At 38.1% G+C, this 20,583-nt stretch overlaps 1 protein-coding gene across 2 annotated transcripts in view; it reads right to left on the minus strand.

Annotated features, from left to right (window-relative positions):
- The window catches only part of map2k5 (mitogen-activated protein kinase kinase 5), a 47,647-nt gene that overhangs the window by 6,093 nt on the left and 20,971 nt on the right, over positions 1 to 20,583 (minus strand). The window contains exons 15-21 of one of the 2 annotated variants that reach the window (XM_079339557.1): positions 20,040 to 20,090; positions 19,863 to 19,934; positions 18,213 to 18,242; positions 13,674 to 13,700; positions 13,295 to 13,327; positions 9,533 to 9,594; positions 8,479 to 8,524 (exon numbers count right to left, since the gene is read on the minus strand). In XM_079339557.1, coding sequence (XP_079195683.1) covers positions 8,479 to 8,524; positions 9,533 to 9,594; positions 13,295 to 13,327; positions 13,674 to 13,700; positions 18,213 to 18,242; positions 19,863 to 19,934; positions 20,040 to 20,090 — 321 coding nt within the window. The remainder of the gene's footprint in view (positions 1 to 8,478; positions 8,525 to 9,532; positions 9,595 to 13,294; positions 13,328 to 13,673; positions 13,701 to 18,212; positions 18,243 to 19,862; positions 19,935 to 20,039; positions 20,091 to 20,583) is intronic. The other variant, XM_079339558.1, reaches the window with a different exon arrangement.

The following is a 20,583-nucleotide window of genomic DNA, read 5'->3' on the forward strand; positions in this document are numbered from 1 at the left end:
GGGGGAACCCCATCAATCCTGTTGTCCTTCTAATGGGCATCTGGGGTTAACACAGTCTGAGGTTAATTACTCTCATATCAGTGTGTATGTGTGTGTGTGTGTGTGTGTGAGTGTGTGTGTGTGTGTGTGTGTGTGTGCGTGTGTGTGTGTGTGCGTGTGTGTGTGTGTGCGTGTGTGTGTGTGTGACGGGTGGAGTGGACGCTCCTGGGCGCTCCAATGTGCTGGACACCCATCTCATCAATCATTCTTCCTTCTCTCAGTAGAGAGGGAGTAATACAGAAATAAAAGAGGAAGTCTGGGGTGATGTTTTTAAAATGTAGCCCTCCACCTCTGCTCCAGAAATTAACCCCGACAGATCAGAGACATCTGCAGGAATTTGACCTAGATGAGGGTGTGTGAATTGTCATTTCGCTCACACATACACCACACTTGCACACACACCTAAACACTGTAGAAACTATGATTAAAAATATGAAATGATTCGTCTCAAACCATTTTTCAGTCCTGAACTGAACTCTGCATGTTAACTGGGGCTCAGAAAGAGTGATTTCAACTTGTTTATTCTGAATGGAAAGAAAAAGGATCCAGTCCTCTCAGGCCCTTTTTGGCTTTTTGACCTACACAGCACAGCAAACCTGTCCCTTTTATTCTGTGTCAGAGGTCACATCTCTTAAAGTGGAAATATTCAACCAAAGATTGATGTTTATCAATATTTTTTTCAATATAAAAAAGACCAATTATTTTGTAGTAACCATTCAACAAGGGCTGGTACAAAACTTAGTACTTTTTAGGCTATCAACTCAAATTACATAAGCACACCAAGATATAACAAGACTGTGTCATCTTCACAGTCTCAAGAAGAGGAAGGTGTTTAAATTAATTTAACATTTTATGTATAAACTAAATTTGAACAAGCTTTTCAAAATGCTATTTCTCTTATTAGAAAGAAAACAACAACAAAAAAGGAACCTTTTAGTACTGTAACTGAATTCAATGTATCAGTTTAACCAGGACCCACATGTTACCTCCACAATCATCATCCCATTAAATATATTCTGCTTCAAGAGTCTTCACCTGATGCAGACACAAACAGTCAGCCACTGAATATATTCGTCATACATAGTCACATACTAATTTAAGAAATGTATTAACTTGAGGCTTAAATGAAGTATCAAACAAAAAAGCTAAGAGTCACAACTACAAAGTGAATAACTGATCCTTGGCTGGGTCATTGACAGTGTTTTGACTTGCTGTTGTGGCTGTGCGTGGACATAGAAGAGCTTTTTGGGGGAGGGGGTGACGACTCATTTAAAGTTACATTAATCACCGTCAAGCCGCATCAAAATGGGATAATCACCTGCAACTGCTCTGCTCAAATAGAAGTGGCCTAAACCCAGGGGAAATACTACCTTACTCTTTAATTGTTTGAAGCCTTTGAAGGCTCTGTTTAATCTAAGATTAATTTATGCGATTTTAAATAACTCAATGTATGATTAATACGCTCAGAAGAAATTAAACTGAGTTTGAGGCAATTATGACAAGAGAGTGGTCACCACCTCATTAGAGAAGTGTTGGAAAAAAAACCCGTGAGTTTTCTGGTGAGTGGATGTGTTTGAGAGAGAACAGAAAGAAGGTTGAAGAGGTAGATAGAATAACAAGGTCTTAACGGATTGGCATTCATTTCACTTGACCCATTTGGAAGCTGTCTGGCTTTGGTTGGTGTCAGTATAAATCAACAGTGCGTGTCAGAACTTGGGTGGATGTAAGTGTACAGGTGATGTAAGGTAACTTTATTTGGAGGTGTTAAAATGCTTCTTGCACTAATGTTAATTTCAATGCTAAATATTAGTGACCTAAAGAGAAGAACATTGAAAAATAGAGAGCTGAACAATATTACCTGTATGACCAATGTGTCATTGAAGGAAAAGATTCATTTCTAAATGGAAATTTCTAAACAGCCACATCAAATGTTCAAGATGTATCACAAAAACAAACAAACACATGGCTGACTGACACAAACTGATGGATCTATGGCGAGAGTAAACTGAGAAGAGCAGAAGTGCATTCAAAATGAGTAGTACAAGTACATGAGAGAAGAATCCTTGAAGTGTAACCTTTACATTTACCAGGTATCATGTTATGAATTTATGCAAATTTTAGCAAAACTTAGTAAATGTTAAGGTAGCAAAACTGAACGATGTATGGCTTTGACTTATTAATTGGCTGGATTATCAGATAGTTCATCCTAGCGTTTGGCACAGAGTGAGATTCTGCTTCTTATGGTAAATATTGGGTGTTCTTTTGACTAAAAAAATCACAAATCTTCGTGTAGAGGGGAAGAAGTTTGATAGTAGGAACAAAATAATGGCAATATGTGTTTATGTGGGTTTCAGGAGATGTAATTTTGACTATGGCTTTCATTCAAAATGACGTGACTGAAGAGTTCTGTAGCAGAACCACACTGCTGTCCCAGAATGTGCGAATGGATTTTATGTCAGGAAAGACCCCAGGGGGGTATGTGAAAACATTTTGGCAGCGAAGGTGCTGACAGAAAAGTTCAGGGAGGAGGAGACATCAGTGATTTAGAACAACTCTGACAAGATACAAAAAGCCCAAAGAGGGGCAGTAGTACGCTAGCAAAGCATGTGAAAATCCTTTTTGCACATGTAGAGATGTAAACATTAAAACACCTTTTTCTTGGACACTTAAACTTCCTTGAAGTTTGAAGAACAGGATATAAAATAACCCATGCTGGACAGATGCACATACATAAGAATGACCTAAAAAGAAAGCTCATAAAGTGGAATGAAGGTAAATGAGTGACTTTAACTTTGTCGAACCATCAGGAGAACCCAGAGCGGCGAATCACAAAAGAACTGTGCAGCTTTTTAGCCTGCTAAACCTGACCAAACACCACCAATAGAAGTGCACCTGAAAATGTGCCATCAAGCAATTTAGAGTAGTGAAGCTCTAGTGACATATTTATATGTATTTGAGGCACATTTGGCCAATTTCTATATAAGAAACAGATTGCAGAAAAAATAAAATAAAAATCAAATTCACATCACTAAGTGATTTATCAGTGCTAGGGACAAAAGCTGGAAAGGTGGCAGAAAAAAAAAATTCACTCAATGCTAATCAGAGGCTGTTACTGAAGGTGGACCTCAGCTGATCTGTGAAGCCTGTGAGGCAATACATAACATTTTTATGCTTAGAATATCTTCTTTAAGAGTCTGAATGTGTGTATTTAAAAACATCACCTGCACAGTTTTTGCGCAGGTGATTGATGTTAAATCACAAATGTGACTTCTTTCTGTCATGGTTCATTACTTTGCCTGAAGTTTTTACGAAAGAACTCATTTTACTCTTGCATTGTAATGCCAGCTGTGTTCTCAGCTTCTTGTTGCAGACAGACATCAAGTGTGATTTGAAATATTCTTTTAATGTCCAGAAAATATTTTGACTTCCTTTTGAGCTCAAGGCCACTGCATGCCTCATCTTACAGCAGTTAGTCTCAAAAATGATGTCAGTACATCACTGTGTCTTGATGTCTTCTCAGCAGTCCGATGGTTTAAATCAAAGAACACAGAAACATATTTGAAATGTAACTTAGAGTTTGAAAAATGTTGTCAGTGGGTTTTTTGATTTTTTTAAAAAAACATTTTCTACTAAAAATAGAGAGTCGATCAATGTTAACATGTCAGAGACTTACTTGGTTACTTGAACACTTAAAGTGTATTTTAAAACTGGGGACATTAGTGGCAAAAACTTGATACGTCTTATCTTCCGTGTGTGTCTCTCAAAGCTAGATTTCAGGACAGTCAGAGGCAGGGGAGGGTCTTTTGTGGAACTGAGGGGCTCATCTGGTATCTCTGCAGTTTTAAGGGGGGCACAAAAATGTGTGTGTGTGCTCTTATGAATAGAAAAGCAGAATAGGAGGGCTGCATTGACAAGGGTGCTAAAAGGCTGTGTGAAGGCTGCTGGCTAGGGAATGAGGGGTGATGAGGGAAAGGGGGGAGGGAGAAATGAAATGTCCATCAAATTGCAATCAAAGAATATAAGGGGGGGGGGGGGGGGGGGGGCTTTCCCATACACACATTTAATACATGCCAGATGGAAAAGCAAAGACACACATTAACGTGGAACCATTTGTGTTTGGTTAACCAAATGTCACATATTTAAATCATGTAAAGTCTGCTACATGCTCTGTCTTTCTTGCCCTAAAGCTTGATAAATGAGTCAATAGTTTTTGCAAACAGAGAGAGAAACGGGCAGGTAAAAGATTAAAAATCAAGAAACCTCAGACAGGACAGGTTGTCACTAAAACCTGCAACCAACAGCCTGGGAACCAGCCAATCGACCGTCTCCTCAACTGACCGCCGTCTTTAGCTAATGATGACAGGATAGGGTGTCCACAATGAAAGATGCATAGTATAAGGAGGAGAAAAACACACTCAGCCTCCTCTCTGATGGCTCATCATCTCATCACGAGTCATAGTGTAAACCATCTGGGCTCAGATCAAGTCAAGGATTCCATGGTTGTTTCAGCTTTTTGGTGACGTATCAAAATACAAACCAGTAATTTAGTTCCTACATAATGTACATCACTATGACCCCAGAGGAAGAGGACAGCAGTGGGCAACTATAACAGCTAAAAACATTTGAATGCAGAGTCTGAATTTTGAAAATGCTTACTTACTCAGACACTTACTGTTTTACACAGTTGTATTCACATTGTGAATCAGTGTGTATTCATGCCTATGCTTATTAAACATACAATTGCAAAAGAGGCAGTAAAGACAAGAACAGCAGGCGGTGAATATGGAAAAATCAAAATAAAACGTACACCTTGCATATTTTTGTTATATAAAATGATAGGCTCTCAACAGGTTTGTCAAGCTGCAAAAAATACATTTCTTAGTTTGACACTAAATGTAAAAACAACTTGAGTATATAAAAAAATGATTCCACTTAATATGTATTTGAAAGATTCAATTGGATTTCAAAAACACATTTCCAGGGTCTTTTAGGTTGATCATTAAAACTTATTCTTTACAGGTTTGAAGTATTCACTGAGACATTAGTCAGAAGAATTGTTTCAAAAGTTGGACAGAATAGGATAAAATATTAATACAATGAGTCAAACACCCAGAACAGGCAGTTATAGCACACTGTGTAAAGCTTCAGGGACAGAACCCATCAGGAGCAGGGATGCAATCAAACAGCAGCCCTTTAAAAACCTCTAATAGGATAAAATCCCAGAGAAAGTAATGTCAGGAGAAGTTATACCAGTGATTAGAGAAACCACATGCTGAAACCTGATGATCAAACTAGAGCGACTAGGTGAGAATGAATGGTCATAAAACAACATTATTTGTTCAGAGCCTGCACTATTATGTGATTCTCCGCATTATCTTCCAGGAGAACTCTGAGTTGCAGAGAAAAAAAAGGAAAAACTGAAGCAAATGGTGGCACTTATTCTGTACAGCAGAGTGGGAGAGAGAGAGAGGAGAACAGGGGAGCTGTGGGTTGGTGCATTAACATACAGATAGAATAGGTAAAGAGTTTTAATGTACTCAGGAGAATGTGGGAACAAGGAGGTAGAGCGAGAGGTGGGAAGAAAAAGGGAATGAGAAAAAGAAGAGAAAGACAATCAGCAGGCGGGAGTCACAAAAGCAGGCATCCATGACCTTACATCTCAGTTCATTGAGGCAGAGGAAGAAATGAAAGTCCTACAGGACAATGTAGGTAAAGAAAAAATAAGACAGATGTTGAAAAAAGTGAGAGAAGAAAGAAAAGGGGTAGAACTGCGGACATTTGGAAAATAGCACAGCAATCAGGATGAATGTAAAGGAAGTGGGTCAAAGTAGGAATGTGGAGTAAGCTATTAGAAGTAAAGACTTATAGGAACAGGTTAAGTAATGTAACGATACACTGACTTTTTAAAACATGATCCAAATCCTTTAATGACAGTAGTCACAACTGTCTGTTAAGCATGAATAGACAAGCTTGTCTTGTCTTATTTCAGGGTTATAATCACTGACCTTGCATTAGTTGTGTTATAACCAAAGTGTAACCGCTGGTGTTGAAACATTTAAGGCAACACAGAAGGGAAACATCTGCAGTTCCTCAAGTGTCCACTTGGGGCTGGTTCCAAAGGGAACCATTACGTCCCACGTCACAGTGAAATGCCAGTTTCAACAATAAACAGATGTACAGCCTGGTAAAATAAAAAGGGTTTTGGTCTCTGAAGCTCATTTCTTAACTCATAAAAACTGTCTGGTGGTTACTGTTTCTTATTGCTCATCCATTTGGATTGTGATAAGCAGAGAAGTTTAGCATGTAATTGTTAAAAAGGATGCTGCTGATTTTACTGACGGGTAGCCATGGAAGCTGTTTGCAGGGATGCTGACGACCTGCCTAAACGTCACCCTTTCTTTTTAATTATGAGATTGACTGTAAGTTAAAGTGAGCATTTCCAGTATAGTGACGATCATCATTCAGCCTATAAAATTCCTCTTCAGAAACCAATAGGTGACGTTACTGAGACTTTAAAGTCTATGTTTATAACAAAGTTTTGACTAGAAACAGCAACAACATCCTGAAAAAAGAAATCAGTCTTGGAGGGTATTCATATTCTCCCCAACAACCAGAGGAAAAGTAGAGCTGGTGAAAATACATAATAGAAGACAAACTATTTTTCAAAGCACAAGAAAAATGACAAAGCTAGAAAAAGACATGGAAGTATAAATAACTGGATTCAAATGTAACCCTGAACATAAAAAATAAAGTTTTGTTCAAAGCACATAACCAATACAACAAGAACTCTTCAAGGCATGGTCTCTACCTCAAGGGAAACACTTTAGTCCGGAGGCACCAATTCCCAGTGAGTGTCTCGACAACATTTCTCTTTGCTCCTCCTTTCTGGTGTGAGACTGAGAACATCTAATCTGTTAGCAGCTCTGCATTTACACCCTCTAGTCCTCGTGCCCACAACACAAACCTTCCCCCCTCCTCTCCCTGCGGACCTCACTGTCGCTGTCCTTGGTCCTGACAGAGACCTGAGTCTCGCAACTCTTATGAGGCACTTTGTGCAAACTGCTGGAGCCATGCGTGCTAATGCTAGAACTGATCAAATTATCATCTACATTAGGAGGGAGGCAGGTAAGTTTTGAATTTACTAATGTAAATAGTGAAGTCCTTTTTTGTATCGAAAATAACCTCTCGTTCCACAAACACTTGGGCATTTTAAATGTGTCTGTTGTGGGATAAGTCAACGTTCATCTTGATCAACTTGGCATCTAACATGATCGTAAGTTCTTTTTCATGGCGAGATTCTAAAAATAAAAAGGCAGCTAACCTAAGTTAACCTAAACCTCCAATTTTATTTATGTACAACTGGATTATTACTTATTACTTTTAAAACAACTGACTGAGGGAGAATATAGATTTAAAAAAAAGTAGATTAAATGTTACCTTTGATTTTAAGACGTCTTTGCACGTCTATGTTATTGCAATCAGATTTAAAAAATAAACTTGATATAATCTTGTGCTATCGTGCCTTGTTTAGCTCACAGGTGAATGGAGTAGATCCTGAGGTCTGTACTAATCCAAAAGTCAATCGTTTTGAGTCGAATGGTGAGACAGGGTTTTTTTTTTAAAAAACATCCTTCTCATTGGTTAGCTACTAGCTAGCTAGCCTAAATAATCATTTTTTTGATTTTGGGTGATGTTTCTTATACAATGAAAAATAACAGTTACTAATAAAAGAGGATTCATAACAAATAGTAAAAGGACCCCTGATGTACATTTCAGACAAAAACAGCAAAGCTGTCTCCTCTTCACTTCTTTGCAGATTAGTTTTGAGGTCACTCGTGGAGCAAACTTTGAGCATTTTAATGAAATTAATTAATTTGAGAACAAGGACAAGTGAAATTAAAGAGTCTACATGGTGTTGGGAACACATTATTCACATACCATGCATAACTACAGACAGGCACACACAAGCACTTTAAATAGTTTCCTTTTGTCCCTCAATCAAATTTCCATTAGGATATAAAACAGATTTCTTTGGTCAAATAGAATTCCTAATCTCTTGTACAACAGCGAGACGTGATGCATTTTTGCTGGCTGCATTGCAGTGAATTGAACAAATTATTATTAAAGTATGTTTAATTTCTAACTCAAGGTCTTCGTTCTGACCTCTTTGATACCTTTCATTAGTAGCATAAGGTTTATTACTGTTGTTCCCACACAACAGTACAAACTTCAAGGGTCCTTGACCCCAAACACCCCAATCATTGCCAAACTACAATTGTATACTTCAAAACCTACAGAGATCCTAAAATAATGTGAATTGAATTGTGATTGTAATGAGTGTGATTATCCTCTGTGTGAAGTCATTCTAAACTTTTAAGTCCTTGGAGCTGGTAAATGGTTAAATAAATGAATAAATAAATAGTGGGAGGTTTAACTTACCATCAGGTTATTAGGTGCAGGCCGCTCTTTCGGTTGCCGCCGCATACTGAAAAAAAAAAAAAGAGACTTTTTCCAATCAGTTTCTGAGTGTATAATATTTTTTTGTTCTAAATTCAATTTGAAAGACTTCAACTTCAATTAAAAAATCATATTTAAGTAGAGAATTAGAACATGAACTTTCATGCAGGTGCAATACAAACGGAGGTCTTCATAGACAATCAACGCTTCCATCAAACAAAACAGCACAACTATTTCAAATAGAGATTTAATTAATATTTCTTACATCAATAGCATTCCTTTTAAATCAGAGTATCAACATTGGTTCAGTGGATTTATGTAGCTGTCCTCCATGGTACGTAGACATATTCAGTCTGTCAACATGCCCTCACTGGGGACTTGGAGGAATTAGGGCAGGGTCTTGTCTGAAGTTAGTCATGTCATTTATTTATTTATCACAATGAATCAGCCTTCAAAACTAGCCTGAGAGAAGACAGTGTCAGTGCTGCAACAAAGCAGGTCAGGACATCATTACCTCAGTATGTCCTGAGAGAGCGGTGCCTTGTTTGAGTAAATAAAGCAGGCGGGGGGGGCAACAGCTGGTAAAGCAGGCTAGTGAGTGTTGCACGCACACACAATCTGCCTTAATGTGGTTTAGGTGTGTATGTTTATGTTTGCTTAACTGTAAAAGCTTCAAGAGGCTAATGAATCAGAGGCAAAGGCAGAGTAATCTTTGGCTTTGTCCAACTGCATTAGACAAATCAACCATCCCCTAGAAGAAGCCATTTACACCACAACACATCAAAATACACAAGCTAATGCACTTTAATCCCATTGTTTGCCATTTCAATATTATAAATTGGTTCATCTAAGTCCAGTGTAGCTTGTAGTCTTTGTAAATGTTCAATCAGGCTCTGAAGGTTGACTTTTCAAATGCACCTCAAGGTCAAAAGCAAACAACCAAAAATGATATTAAACTGAGGTTATCATTAAAATCAATTCAGTGGTTCTTAATTCTTACAACAATTGATGTGAATAACAACAGCAAGTGGCTCACCACTGAGTGATGAAGTGAACAAACTTTTCACTGAACTGGCTGACTGGAAGAACTGGAGGATCCTGTGAAGAGAACAAAACAATTGAGACAAGAAGGAAAATCCTCTCGGATGAGGACAAACCATAATGGCGCTGAAATACTTCACACTTACTACTTAACTAAAATGACTTCAACGCCCTTAGAAAGGATTAATTAAAGCTGCATACATTACACTGACATATTAGACAACAATGTGTTGTTAACTGAATGGCTATTGAAACATTTCGCGATAATGCTCCTTCATAGATCCTTGAAATGCTTTTCACCCTTCGGTACCTGCATCACAAACATTTATGGAGCTACACATCAACACAGAATGTTTTCTGAGGTTGGCGATCGTGAGAGGAAGGCAAAAAAAAGATTTAAGGAAACAACAATGGTGGTTATGTGGCTCGGCTTTACTTACAACATAATATAAAAGAAGACAAATCTGAAGACATACTTTAAATTGCACCTGGATAAATATGTGGGGGTGGTTAAAAAGTTCAAACCTATGTTGAGTGATTCAGATGAAGGCTGCTTGTCTGATGGTTGTTAATCATGTATTAAAATCAGTTTTTCTCAGGACAGGACAGAAGAGTCATGATTTTGACCCGAAGGGTTATTTTAGGAAATGTGTTGAATATGTGTTAATTATTTTCTTTTACTTTACAAAGAAAAAAAATCTTTGAGGAAATGTTTTTCATGCAGAAATAAAATGAATATTAAATATGTAGAATGGCTGTAGTTTATATATATAGTTTGAGTACATATAGTTTATGTACTCTAGATATCCAAGTGATATCTAGAGTACAAAGGATTGTTAAACTCACATACTGTACACAGATACTATCAGAAAAAATAAAGTACAAATGAAAGACCTACACAATTTAAAACATGCCCAGTGACACCCAATGATATCAACAAAGACAATAACACCAATACCTCCATGTGTACAAACATCACAAAGCTGAGGTGCACACCCGGGTATTTATTCTAATGTAGGGAATTACACCTTTTTACATCTGAAGCCCTGCTGTGCTATTAAAAACACCTCTGGGCAGTGTTCGCCATTCCTTAATGCTCTGATCGGCAGGCTCCCGCAAAGCATGATGCATGAACCCATTTAAATTAACAAAGGAATGGGTTCCCTTCTAATCTCACTGCACTTCACAGTACTGCCGCCGCTTGGATGAGCAATATATCATAGCCCACACACACACACACACACACACACACACACACACACACACACACACACACACACACACACACACACACACACACACACACACACACACACACACACACACACACACACACACACACACACACACACACACACACACACACACACACACACACACACACACACACACACACACACACACACACACACACACACACACACACACACACACACACACGCACAAATAAATGCCCTTGAGCACTACACACGGCAAGCCTGAGTGTACACTCCGTTTAGAGGGAGAGTACCAAATAATTTGCAACCACTGTACTATGGTGTATACGTACACACACAGTCTGCAAAAGTGTTGACTACACAACCAATCCATGTGTAAACTCAATCTGAATGAAATCTTTCTATGCACTTTCCCCACATATTTGCATGCACATGCACTTTTTTTTGCAGAAATAAATACAGGCACACACACACAAACACAGAGGCACACACACACATTAATGCATGTATTCATATCTCCAGCTGAGAGGAACACCGCTGCAGCTTTGATGTGGCAGCAGGCGATGGCACAAAAGACAAGCAGGCTGATGAAAGTGGCTTGTGTGAGTGAATTATTCCTCTGGTTGTCAACGGGCTCCACTATGAGAAAGAACACACACTAGGAGGGTACAAGGGTACAAGTAAATATACATGTGATTGCCATGAAGCAATTATTAGGCAAAATTAGATCAGTAATTACAGGCTTGAAAATAAAGTGGGAGTTCTTTATTAGTGGAGCCACTTGCTATTCAACAAATAGAGGAAAGAGGCACATTAATGAGGGTGGACAGCTAACAGATGGTAGGAACGACTACAGAGAAAAAGACACAGGCTCAATAACATGAGCGTGTTCATATAAGCAATACGAGAACTAGTTTTAGATGATGCACAGGGTAATTTCCAAAGAGGCAAGTTCAGATACATACAGTCACATGGAGTTGAGGTAAATGAAAAGACATGAAACATACAGGACGTAGCTAATAAGCCTTGGCATCACTATAATGTTGCCACCTTTTAAAAACATTTTTAATCACATCTTGGCTGTCTGACTACTCTAATACAGGTGAGTTTCATCAAAGACACAATGTATATGTAAAATGGGGAAACACTTAGGAGCATCATTAAGAATGATTAAAAAAATCTTTCAGTTTATCTGGAAAAAGCCTTGGAAAATTTAGTACCATTTACTAATGTATCAACTATAATACAATACAAAAAATACATACAATGACTAGAGGCCATGAATGGAGCCTTGAGGGACACCATAGGTTAACAAAGTCTTTACCAGTTTTTTTGATTCTTACTGAAATGTATCATCTCTATGATCACGTATTAACACATTTTAATACATACATATTTTCAATTTAAAAAAAATGAAAAAAAACTTATCCTTGAGGCTCTGTCTCATGATAAGTTTGTGCTTTTTTGCATGCATTAAGAAAGGGAGGAACAAAACCTCTGGAAAAAAGAGATTTTCACAATGGATTTACTGTTAAATACCTCTAATAGATTTCTGACTGGCAACTCTGTACAAGAGAAAAAACAGCCTGTATGTAACTGACTGAGGCAGAAGGGTTGCAGTGTTCAAGGTATTGAATTGACAAAAAACTAGGAGGACGAAGGTGAAGCTAATTCTCTAGGTCATCTACTGCACAGTTACTTTTTAAATTCTCTTTTAACAACTTCATCTATTCAAAGACATCTTATATTCTTCTACTCAATAAAACTGCATTGGCTGGGACAGTGAGGCAGTGCGGGGTCGCGAGGGACCAAAGAAAAATGCTCTCTTGCTTTGAGGGGAGGGGCAGGACAAGGCACAGAAAAAAAATAGTTTGAATGATTCCTCCGTCTCGCTGACTAATGAACAGTTCAGCCCGGGTCAATCCATTACAACCAAAAGCATTTAATTATTAATTAAGACCTATCTATAGGCAGTTAAGGACAAGTGACATTGTATGCTTAATGTCTGATATGGCTGGTTGTGGCTCCAGAGAGGAGATGCTTTATTTTTGATCATAGTGCACTATAGCGGTATGGTCTGATGTCTGTTTTTATGCTAATTTTTAAATTTTACTTGTCAATAGTAGGCTTTAAAAAAATGCTATTTTATATAATACTATGGATTTATTTTGGTCGACACAACTAATGTTTCATTATAAGACTTTTTATCTGTGTTTTGCCTTTCTGTAAAGAATTATTAATTGCCATTCAACTGGGACTACATCACTGCTTCAACATATCCTTGTCTGCTCTGTTATTGTCACTGTTGTGTACAGAATCTAGAGCTGTGTTGCTGTGTGTGTCACTCATGACAGGTCCAACCTCTGCAGTAATGTGCGGGTGCATATGTGTATAGCCTGAGGCAGTTGCATAGGGTGAAGGGCTGAGTGAGAGGGGAGCAAAGCCGCCTGAGTGGTTTGCTTCATTAGGAAACAAAATATAAGCTTTCCGGGCCATTAGGACTGACTTTAGATGCAAAAGCACATAAGACGGCGACTCACCTCATCAACGATGCATTGCAGTAACTGGAGAGGCTGGAAGTAGAGAGACACAAATGAAAAAAAAATGTTAGCCTACATGGAATTTCCTGGCAATGAGGAAAATCAATAGTGTGATAAAAAGTATCTACTTAGATTAATCAAATGCAGTGAGCTCAGGCAAAGCCATCCTTCAGCTCCTTAAAGGTTTCTATTATTCCATAATGACACCTAATGTCATACCAGCGGTTTAATCATGATCTAATATTTTATCGCAAAAATGCAATTTGAGTCGTTTTCTTCTTCTTCTTCTTTTTTCAAATGAGAAAGCCAACCAAGAGTAACAGACTATAGTGTGGGAGACCTATTTTCTCTTCTGCTACTCTAATGCAATAAAACTTACCATTAAAGATCCTTGGTTTTTCTGAATCTGTAGGGCAAGAAAGAGAAGACGGGACCAGGCAATATGTAATTAGGGTGTCATAATCAAGATGATGCACTTGGACACATTATGATCACTAGGAGAAAATGATTGCTTTCCTGTTGGCAATTTGTGAGTATGCGTTAACACCATTTACATAATGAAAACACACAAATGTTAATGGCCTTGTTCTTATTTGTGGAGAATGGGGGTAAAATCTACTAATGCTTATTTTCAGAGTACTACTTTATTACTGCCCTTGCAGGTTATCCCTGTGTGCCCTGTTCTTAACAATATAAGCAGGCTTTTAATAAAAATGCTCAATATCACAGGTCCAACACTGACACTAACAAGTCATACAAGGTAAGCCACCTGTATAAAGACAAAAGGGTTACAAGAGACATTTTTGATAGCGTACCAAATATTAAATATAATTTAATAACAATTGGACTTTTGAAATAAAGTCCAATTTCACTGATAGTGAAATAAAAAGATGCTAAAATATTTACTTTTGTCAGAAAAGATCTTGACAAGAGCATTTTGTAATGAATAAAAATGACCTAATGAAACAATTTAAAGTGTTTAAGTTTCCCATTTGAAACATCAGGACTGAATTCGTGAAGAAAACCAGTTTAAAACTAAGGAGCCAAATTTATGACCGGCTCATACAGACGATTTAAGGCCTGAAACCCAGGCTCAGCTAAAAGTCTAATAATGTTGGTAAATAAATTGCTCGTTTCTCCACGTCTTTTGACAGTGCATTAGAGCACTTATTGATTCACTCAATTAAATACAGGTTTTCACCCTCTGCAAATACCAAGAGGCTCCTAAACTGCCTCTATATCCAGTTTTGCCTGATTCAGACACATTAAAGGCAACTATGGAAAACTAATTTGTTCAGAAATAATTACTAGGACAAAAATGTGTGCTGCTCCAGGGGTTGAAATTGGATAGTGGGAGACAAACTTATTCAAGCATTATTGAGCACTTATTCTTCTTGTACTAGGTGGCTTGACCACATATCAGAAAGAAAGGTTTGGTTATCGCTCCTTAAATGTCCCTCTTAAAGGAGTCTCATCACAGCGGGCTGATTATCTGCACGTCTGTGTTCCTCCCCAATTATTTATTTCATCAAACCATCTTCTGACACCTGATCTAAGGACACTAAACAAATTGAAGTTTGATGAGCTTCAGATCCATGTTAATAAGAGTCACAACGGCCTTCAATCACGGTTTGAAAACATCACAGAATGGAAATTAAAAAGTCACAAATTTCATTTCTGATGCATCAACTCACTAAACACTTCCAGACGATCAGATGGCTCTCCACCAATGGGAGCTTACTATAAGAAGAGAGCGAATCAGGCGGTTGTTTTCTCTGTTGTTAGCTTCAGATGTGCTATAGGCAGCTGAAAAGACATCTGCAGATCTAACCTCGTCCAAACTGACACCTTTCATTCTCAGCTCATGAAATTAGCATGGTAATAAAAAGTTGAGATGTAGTGTTTTAGTTTCTGTTTCAGATGCACTGAAAGCAATGTGGACTAAATGGAAACCTACCAGACTTTAATAAAACGTCTAATAAAAGGAGGACATGGTATTAAAAAAAAAAAGTCTATGATTGGAGCTGGTGTATTTTGCAGTAAAGTTACAGAAAACCCCATATATACAATGTATGATACCACAAAACCAATTGCTTTCATTTCATTTGAAAGGGAAAAAAAAGCATCTATTCTGTTTGTGATGGATGTAGTGATGAATAATGGAAGCTCCTGAAACATTCACACGAGAACTGACATGATATTTCATCCAGAAATCAATTCAAATTTGAGAAAATATGACAAAAATCAAGAGAAACAAAAACAACTATGGAACAAACAAGAGACAACAAATCAATCAGAAACAATATAGCTAGCGGCTGTATACACATCAAATCAGGTCTGGTGTCTTCAAAGACTTTCAGAGCGAGCCGTGCAAAAAAAAAAAAAAAAAAAACTCCATTAACTCCTGACAAAGGACGTAAATGAATCCTGACATGTGGTGAGGAGGAATTAAACACACCATCTCTCGTCATGACAAACATGAAGAGATGATTCCACTGAGCGCGCATACAAACGTACAAAAGAGTGAATGAGATAATGCATCAACTACACATGCACAAATACAAACCACAGACAAGCACTGACTCCCACATGATGAAACTGTGTACACTCAAGAGCATTTTAACATTTTTGGCGTCTCTGAATCACTTTAAAATACACTTAACACCTTATCCTGTATCTTCCACAATTAGTTGTTGGAACAATACTGTTGTCATTCAATAAACAAGTGGATGATCGTCCCTACTTCTCTCCTCATCTTCCTGTTCATCGTGACAATTACAAGCTTTGCTGAGAAACACACTGATAATGACCCCCTTTCAAATACACCTGATGTTTAACTTTAACTTTTATTTATAAAGGGTCCATGTACAATATGAAAAACATAAAGTTTGCCATTTGCATCTGCAGTCCCTGGGCAGGTCACAATTAAAACATCACATAGCAATACAAAATAAAAAAATATGTCTGTGACAAACAGCAGATTATCTACACACACACACACCATTAGACACCTCTCCTGTCTAATTAAGATCTACTGACTGTTAGTTTGTAAGTTCAGTAGGTTTGTGCTGATCATCAGTAGTAACATCACAATGTACTTTTTCTACTGTTTTGAAAGGCTACACAATATATGGCTTCTCCACCGACTGTAAAAATATGAAAATTGACTGCGGAGGAAGAATTCCTCTTTGGACACATCTGAAACTAGGATGCCACTGATTTTCTCGTATTTTCTCTCATGTCTTCCAACTTCTCCCTCAAGTCTGTACTAAAATGCTCTCTTTTAAGTGCAGCAGAGATTTTTTTGCAGACAGCTGTGCCAGCGTCTGCAGAAATGACAGCTTAGGCCCGAGGACTTTGGCTGGCTGCGCCTGACGAGCTGGATCCAAGCGCTCTCGCCACACCACTCTGCCACAGCCTGCAGGTGAACTGTCTGCAGTACCATATGGAGTTAGGGGAAAATTAACACCCAGATGAGGAGAGCTGCTGCGTGAGAGTAGAGAACCTAATCTATAAAGTAAGAGACGTTTCCAATATTTTGTCTGCTCTATTTATATCACCAAGAGCAGAGTGAATTACCACTCATTTTCAAATACACCCACAATTAACATGATAATGGAAGCATTAAATTAAAGAAGCATACTCAAAAATCAGCCACACCCCGGGCTGTCGTCATACACGTCGACTAACAGATTGATCATGGTGTGACATTAACATCACTGAGTAATTTGAGGGCTGTAGAAAAACACTGTTGGTCCCATTCACAAAGGTTTTCAAAAGCTTCAAATCGTGGCTCAAGAATCAATGATCAACATAAAAAATGCATCACGACTCTTGACACTTTCACAGATGGCTTTTCACGACAAAACCAGCTTCTAAATGAATTCTTGAAACAATCATGTGGATTTCTCCAAGCATCATATCTAGGACATTAACAGGAGAATATTTTCAAACACAGGCAATTAACATTAACACCTATGATGTAGTGGAGATTTCACAAGTCTGTGTGACGTTCATAAACTGCTCCCTTATTTGTTCTGCCTTACAAGAAGTAATGTACACACAATAACTGACCAGAAAGACAAATAGTTACACAACACTATGCTTCTTCAATCAACTTTTCATTTGACTGATGGAACGTACAAACTATAAATAAAATGTCAAGTTGTGTCAGATTACTGGTTTAACTACAAATACAACCATACAAAATAACTTACTGACAGTTTTCAAAGCATGACTGTGACACAGAGACAGTGTAGTTAGAGTACCAACTCTTCAGGAGTTAAAACGCATGTCTTCACATTTGGCAAAGCAGGGCGACCAGGAGGTAAACTGAGGTAACCAGATTTAGATTGCTCATCTTGGGATTAGTGAGATAAACCCATCTTAAAAGGGCTAATTAAGACTTGATGGGATTGTGAAGTCACTTCTGTGTTCGGCAATTACATTTGAGCAGGATTCTTACTTAGTGTAATGAGGGGAAAAAATGCATCCAAATACTACAGTTCCACATTTAAAGGTGTTTATAATAGTGAACATTTAATTGAGGGAGTAATATTAGATGAGTGAAAATAATATTTTTAGTTCGACATCTTTGTCTCATAATCGGCCTTGACATGTTAGTGCTTCATGTAACAAAGAAGCTTTTCTAAGAATTGTTACAAGGATTGTTGGACCAATTTCTGGAATCAATGGAAAACAACGTCACTGAAACGATATTTTAGTCGTGTTTTAGTCCAGTAAGAATGCTTTTTTTAATCTAAAAAAAATGAATTGTGAAAAAACTGTAACTTTGCAGAAAAAAAAATTTAAAACAAAACAAACCGATCATACAACCACTTAATTAAAAGTAACTAGTCAGTCTCTGAAGTAACAAATGTCTTGATTTCAATCTAAAGAGGATGAAAAAATAACTCACCTGTGGATACGGGAACATGCCTAACGCCAACTGTGTAAAGAAAACAGATTTTTCTTCAGCCATTTAAAGCTGCTTCATTGAGCAGTCCTGGGAATATATTTAAACTTTAAGTTAAAAAGCATGTTTAAATGACATTATACCTGCACAATACTTACACAAGGTATATTATACCCTGTGCCTTGTATTTTACCCCAACACTTTGATGGATACCTTGAGTTTGTGGGCACGCGTGTGCTGAATTTGTGTCCATTGCCCAGACATCATAGTGCAAATATTGTACATTTGAACACGTGCGTACATGTATCTATATTTTTGAATTGCTAGTGCTTTAATGGGATTGAAAGTAAGTGTAGAAACAGAAGGACTATTCTGCCAAAGCAACTGAAGCATGCAGAGACTTTCTGTGTTTGAGGTAAGCTTAGTACCACCTGCTGATAACATTTCCTCATCAAACAACATCAACTATTAGTTAATAACCCCCTATGATTACCACCCGCAAAGAACAAAATGGGGGGATAAAAGAGAAGGACAAGGGGACTGTGTTATGTCATGTGTAATGTGTTATTTTGGTTGACAGCTCTCCCTGACATTTGGAAATTCACTTTGGGTTGGCAATTTTTATCCTGCTCAAGGGCAGCTGCCCAGCTTATTGGCAGCGTTGTGTTATTAAAACGTCAAAACACCACGGTCGCCTCTTTGACATAAACAGACAAACAAGTAGGCTTAAGATCAATCCAAATTTAAAGGGACTGCAAAGCAATTTCATTTAGCTTAATGTACACATCAAGAGCTAAAAATAAAGAGGACAGGCCGGGGGCTCTGCGGCTATTAAACTTTATCTCTATCACGCAGAGATCATGTCAATAATTCTGACAGGGCTCCTTCCATGTGATGTAATCAATTATAGTTATCATTGAAATGATATGAAAAATCATCGACGAACAATGGAGAGGCAGAGAGCCAAATCATTTGTTATACTGCAGAGGGAGAGCTGTAGAAAGAAACAGATGGAGAATCAATAACATGAGTAGAAGGACAAAAGAGCAGGGGAGGGTTCGACTGAAATTAAAATGTTATTTGTAATTGTAGGCTGTCAGTCAAGCACTCACTTCATGCTTTGGGAAGAGATGGAGAGATATCCTGATGCTTAATCACATGTGCACACAAACACACGAGCACCTGACACTCTTCACTCTCTGCGTTCAGGTTGTTTAGTCTCAAAGACAAAACTAAAAGACAACAACAACATGTGTGCATAAAGACTCTCACAGGTGGGAAATGTCATCAGAAAATGTAAAGGCCAAACAGAGAGAAGAGATGAGGCAGTGTGAAATACAAACATGTTTGTCAAATGACAAAGACACTCTATATATGTGTGAAATCACGATGTATTGACCGAGCATTTAATAACAGAATAACTCCTGTGGCGTCAGCTTTCAGAAAAATGTCCGGTTATGAGGGAGGGAGAACTGCAAGAGGGGATTGTTCATACAGACTTCTCTGTGAACATGAACAACAAGCTCAAATAAAACACAATCTAACCCATGTGAGGTGCATGAGAGCTTACTCTTACTTCCTTGAATTAACCTCACTTCTCACTGGGGAAAATGTGTCATTCTCAAGCACTGAGCACGTTGTAAACTGCCGTACCTCCATGAAAGAGATTCCCACACTCCAGACATCTGCGTGGATCCCGTACTGTTCCCCTGATATCCTCTCTGGCTGTGAATCAAAAACAAACATCTTTAATGGTAATTCAAAGTTATGCACTTGATAGTAAGACATCTCAATAATTTCACAAGCGTCCCAACAAAAGGGGTCACTCACCGCCATGTATGCGTTAGTTCCCACGTATGTTTTGGCAATGGAATTCACTAACTGGAAGACAGATGAATAAAAAGTGTCTGATAATAATTAAGCATCTCAAGACAAATCAACAGACAATGACACACCACTTAAAAGGAACTAAATAACTTCAGGAGTCAACATGTCATTGCTCTGCATTAAAGGATGAAAAAGACGTGAAACTACATTCTGTTATCTAAATGTATCGACATGTCAGGTTGATATTTCAGGCTGCTCCATCGCAAGGAGACAGAAGAGAGACAAAGAGGCATTAGTGTGTCTGTGGGTACAATGGCACATGCCGTCAATGAGAGGGCCGTGATAATGAGTGTCTGTTCCCTTATGGCTTTTTTTAAGCACAACATGAGAGGGGGGAGGGAGTGCGTTTGTGTGAAAGAGAGGTAAACAGAAAAAAATGGAGTTACAAAAACAAAGGGCGAGTCAGTGCGTGTTAAAAGTCTCACACATTCAGGGTGTCAAATTCACCTTGGAGTTTCCCGGGGAAGTGGAGGTTAAAAATGGCGAA

This window comes from Symphodus melops (genome assembly GCF_947650265.1).
Source record: "Symphodus melops genome assembly, chromosome: 3".
Lineage (NCBI taxonomy): Eukaryota > Metazoa > Chordata > Actinopteri > Labriformes > Labridae > Symphodus > Symphodus melops.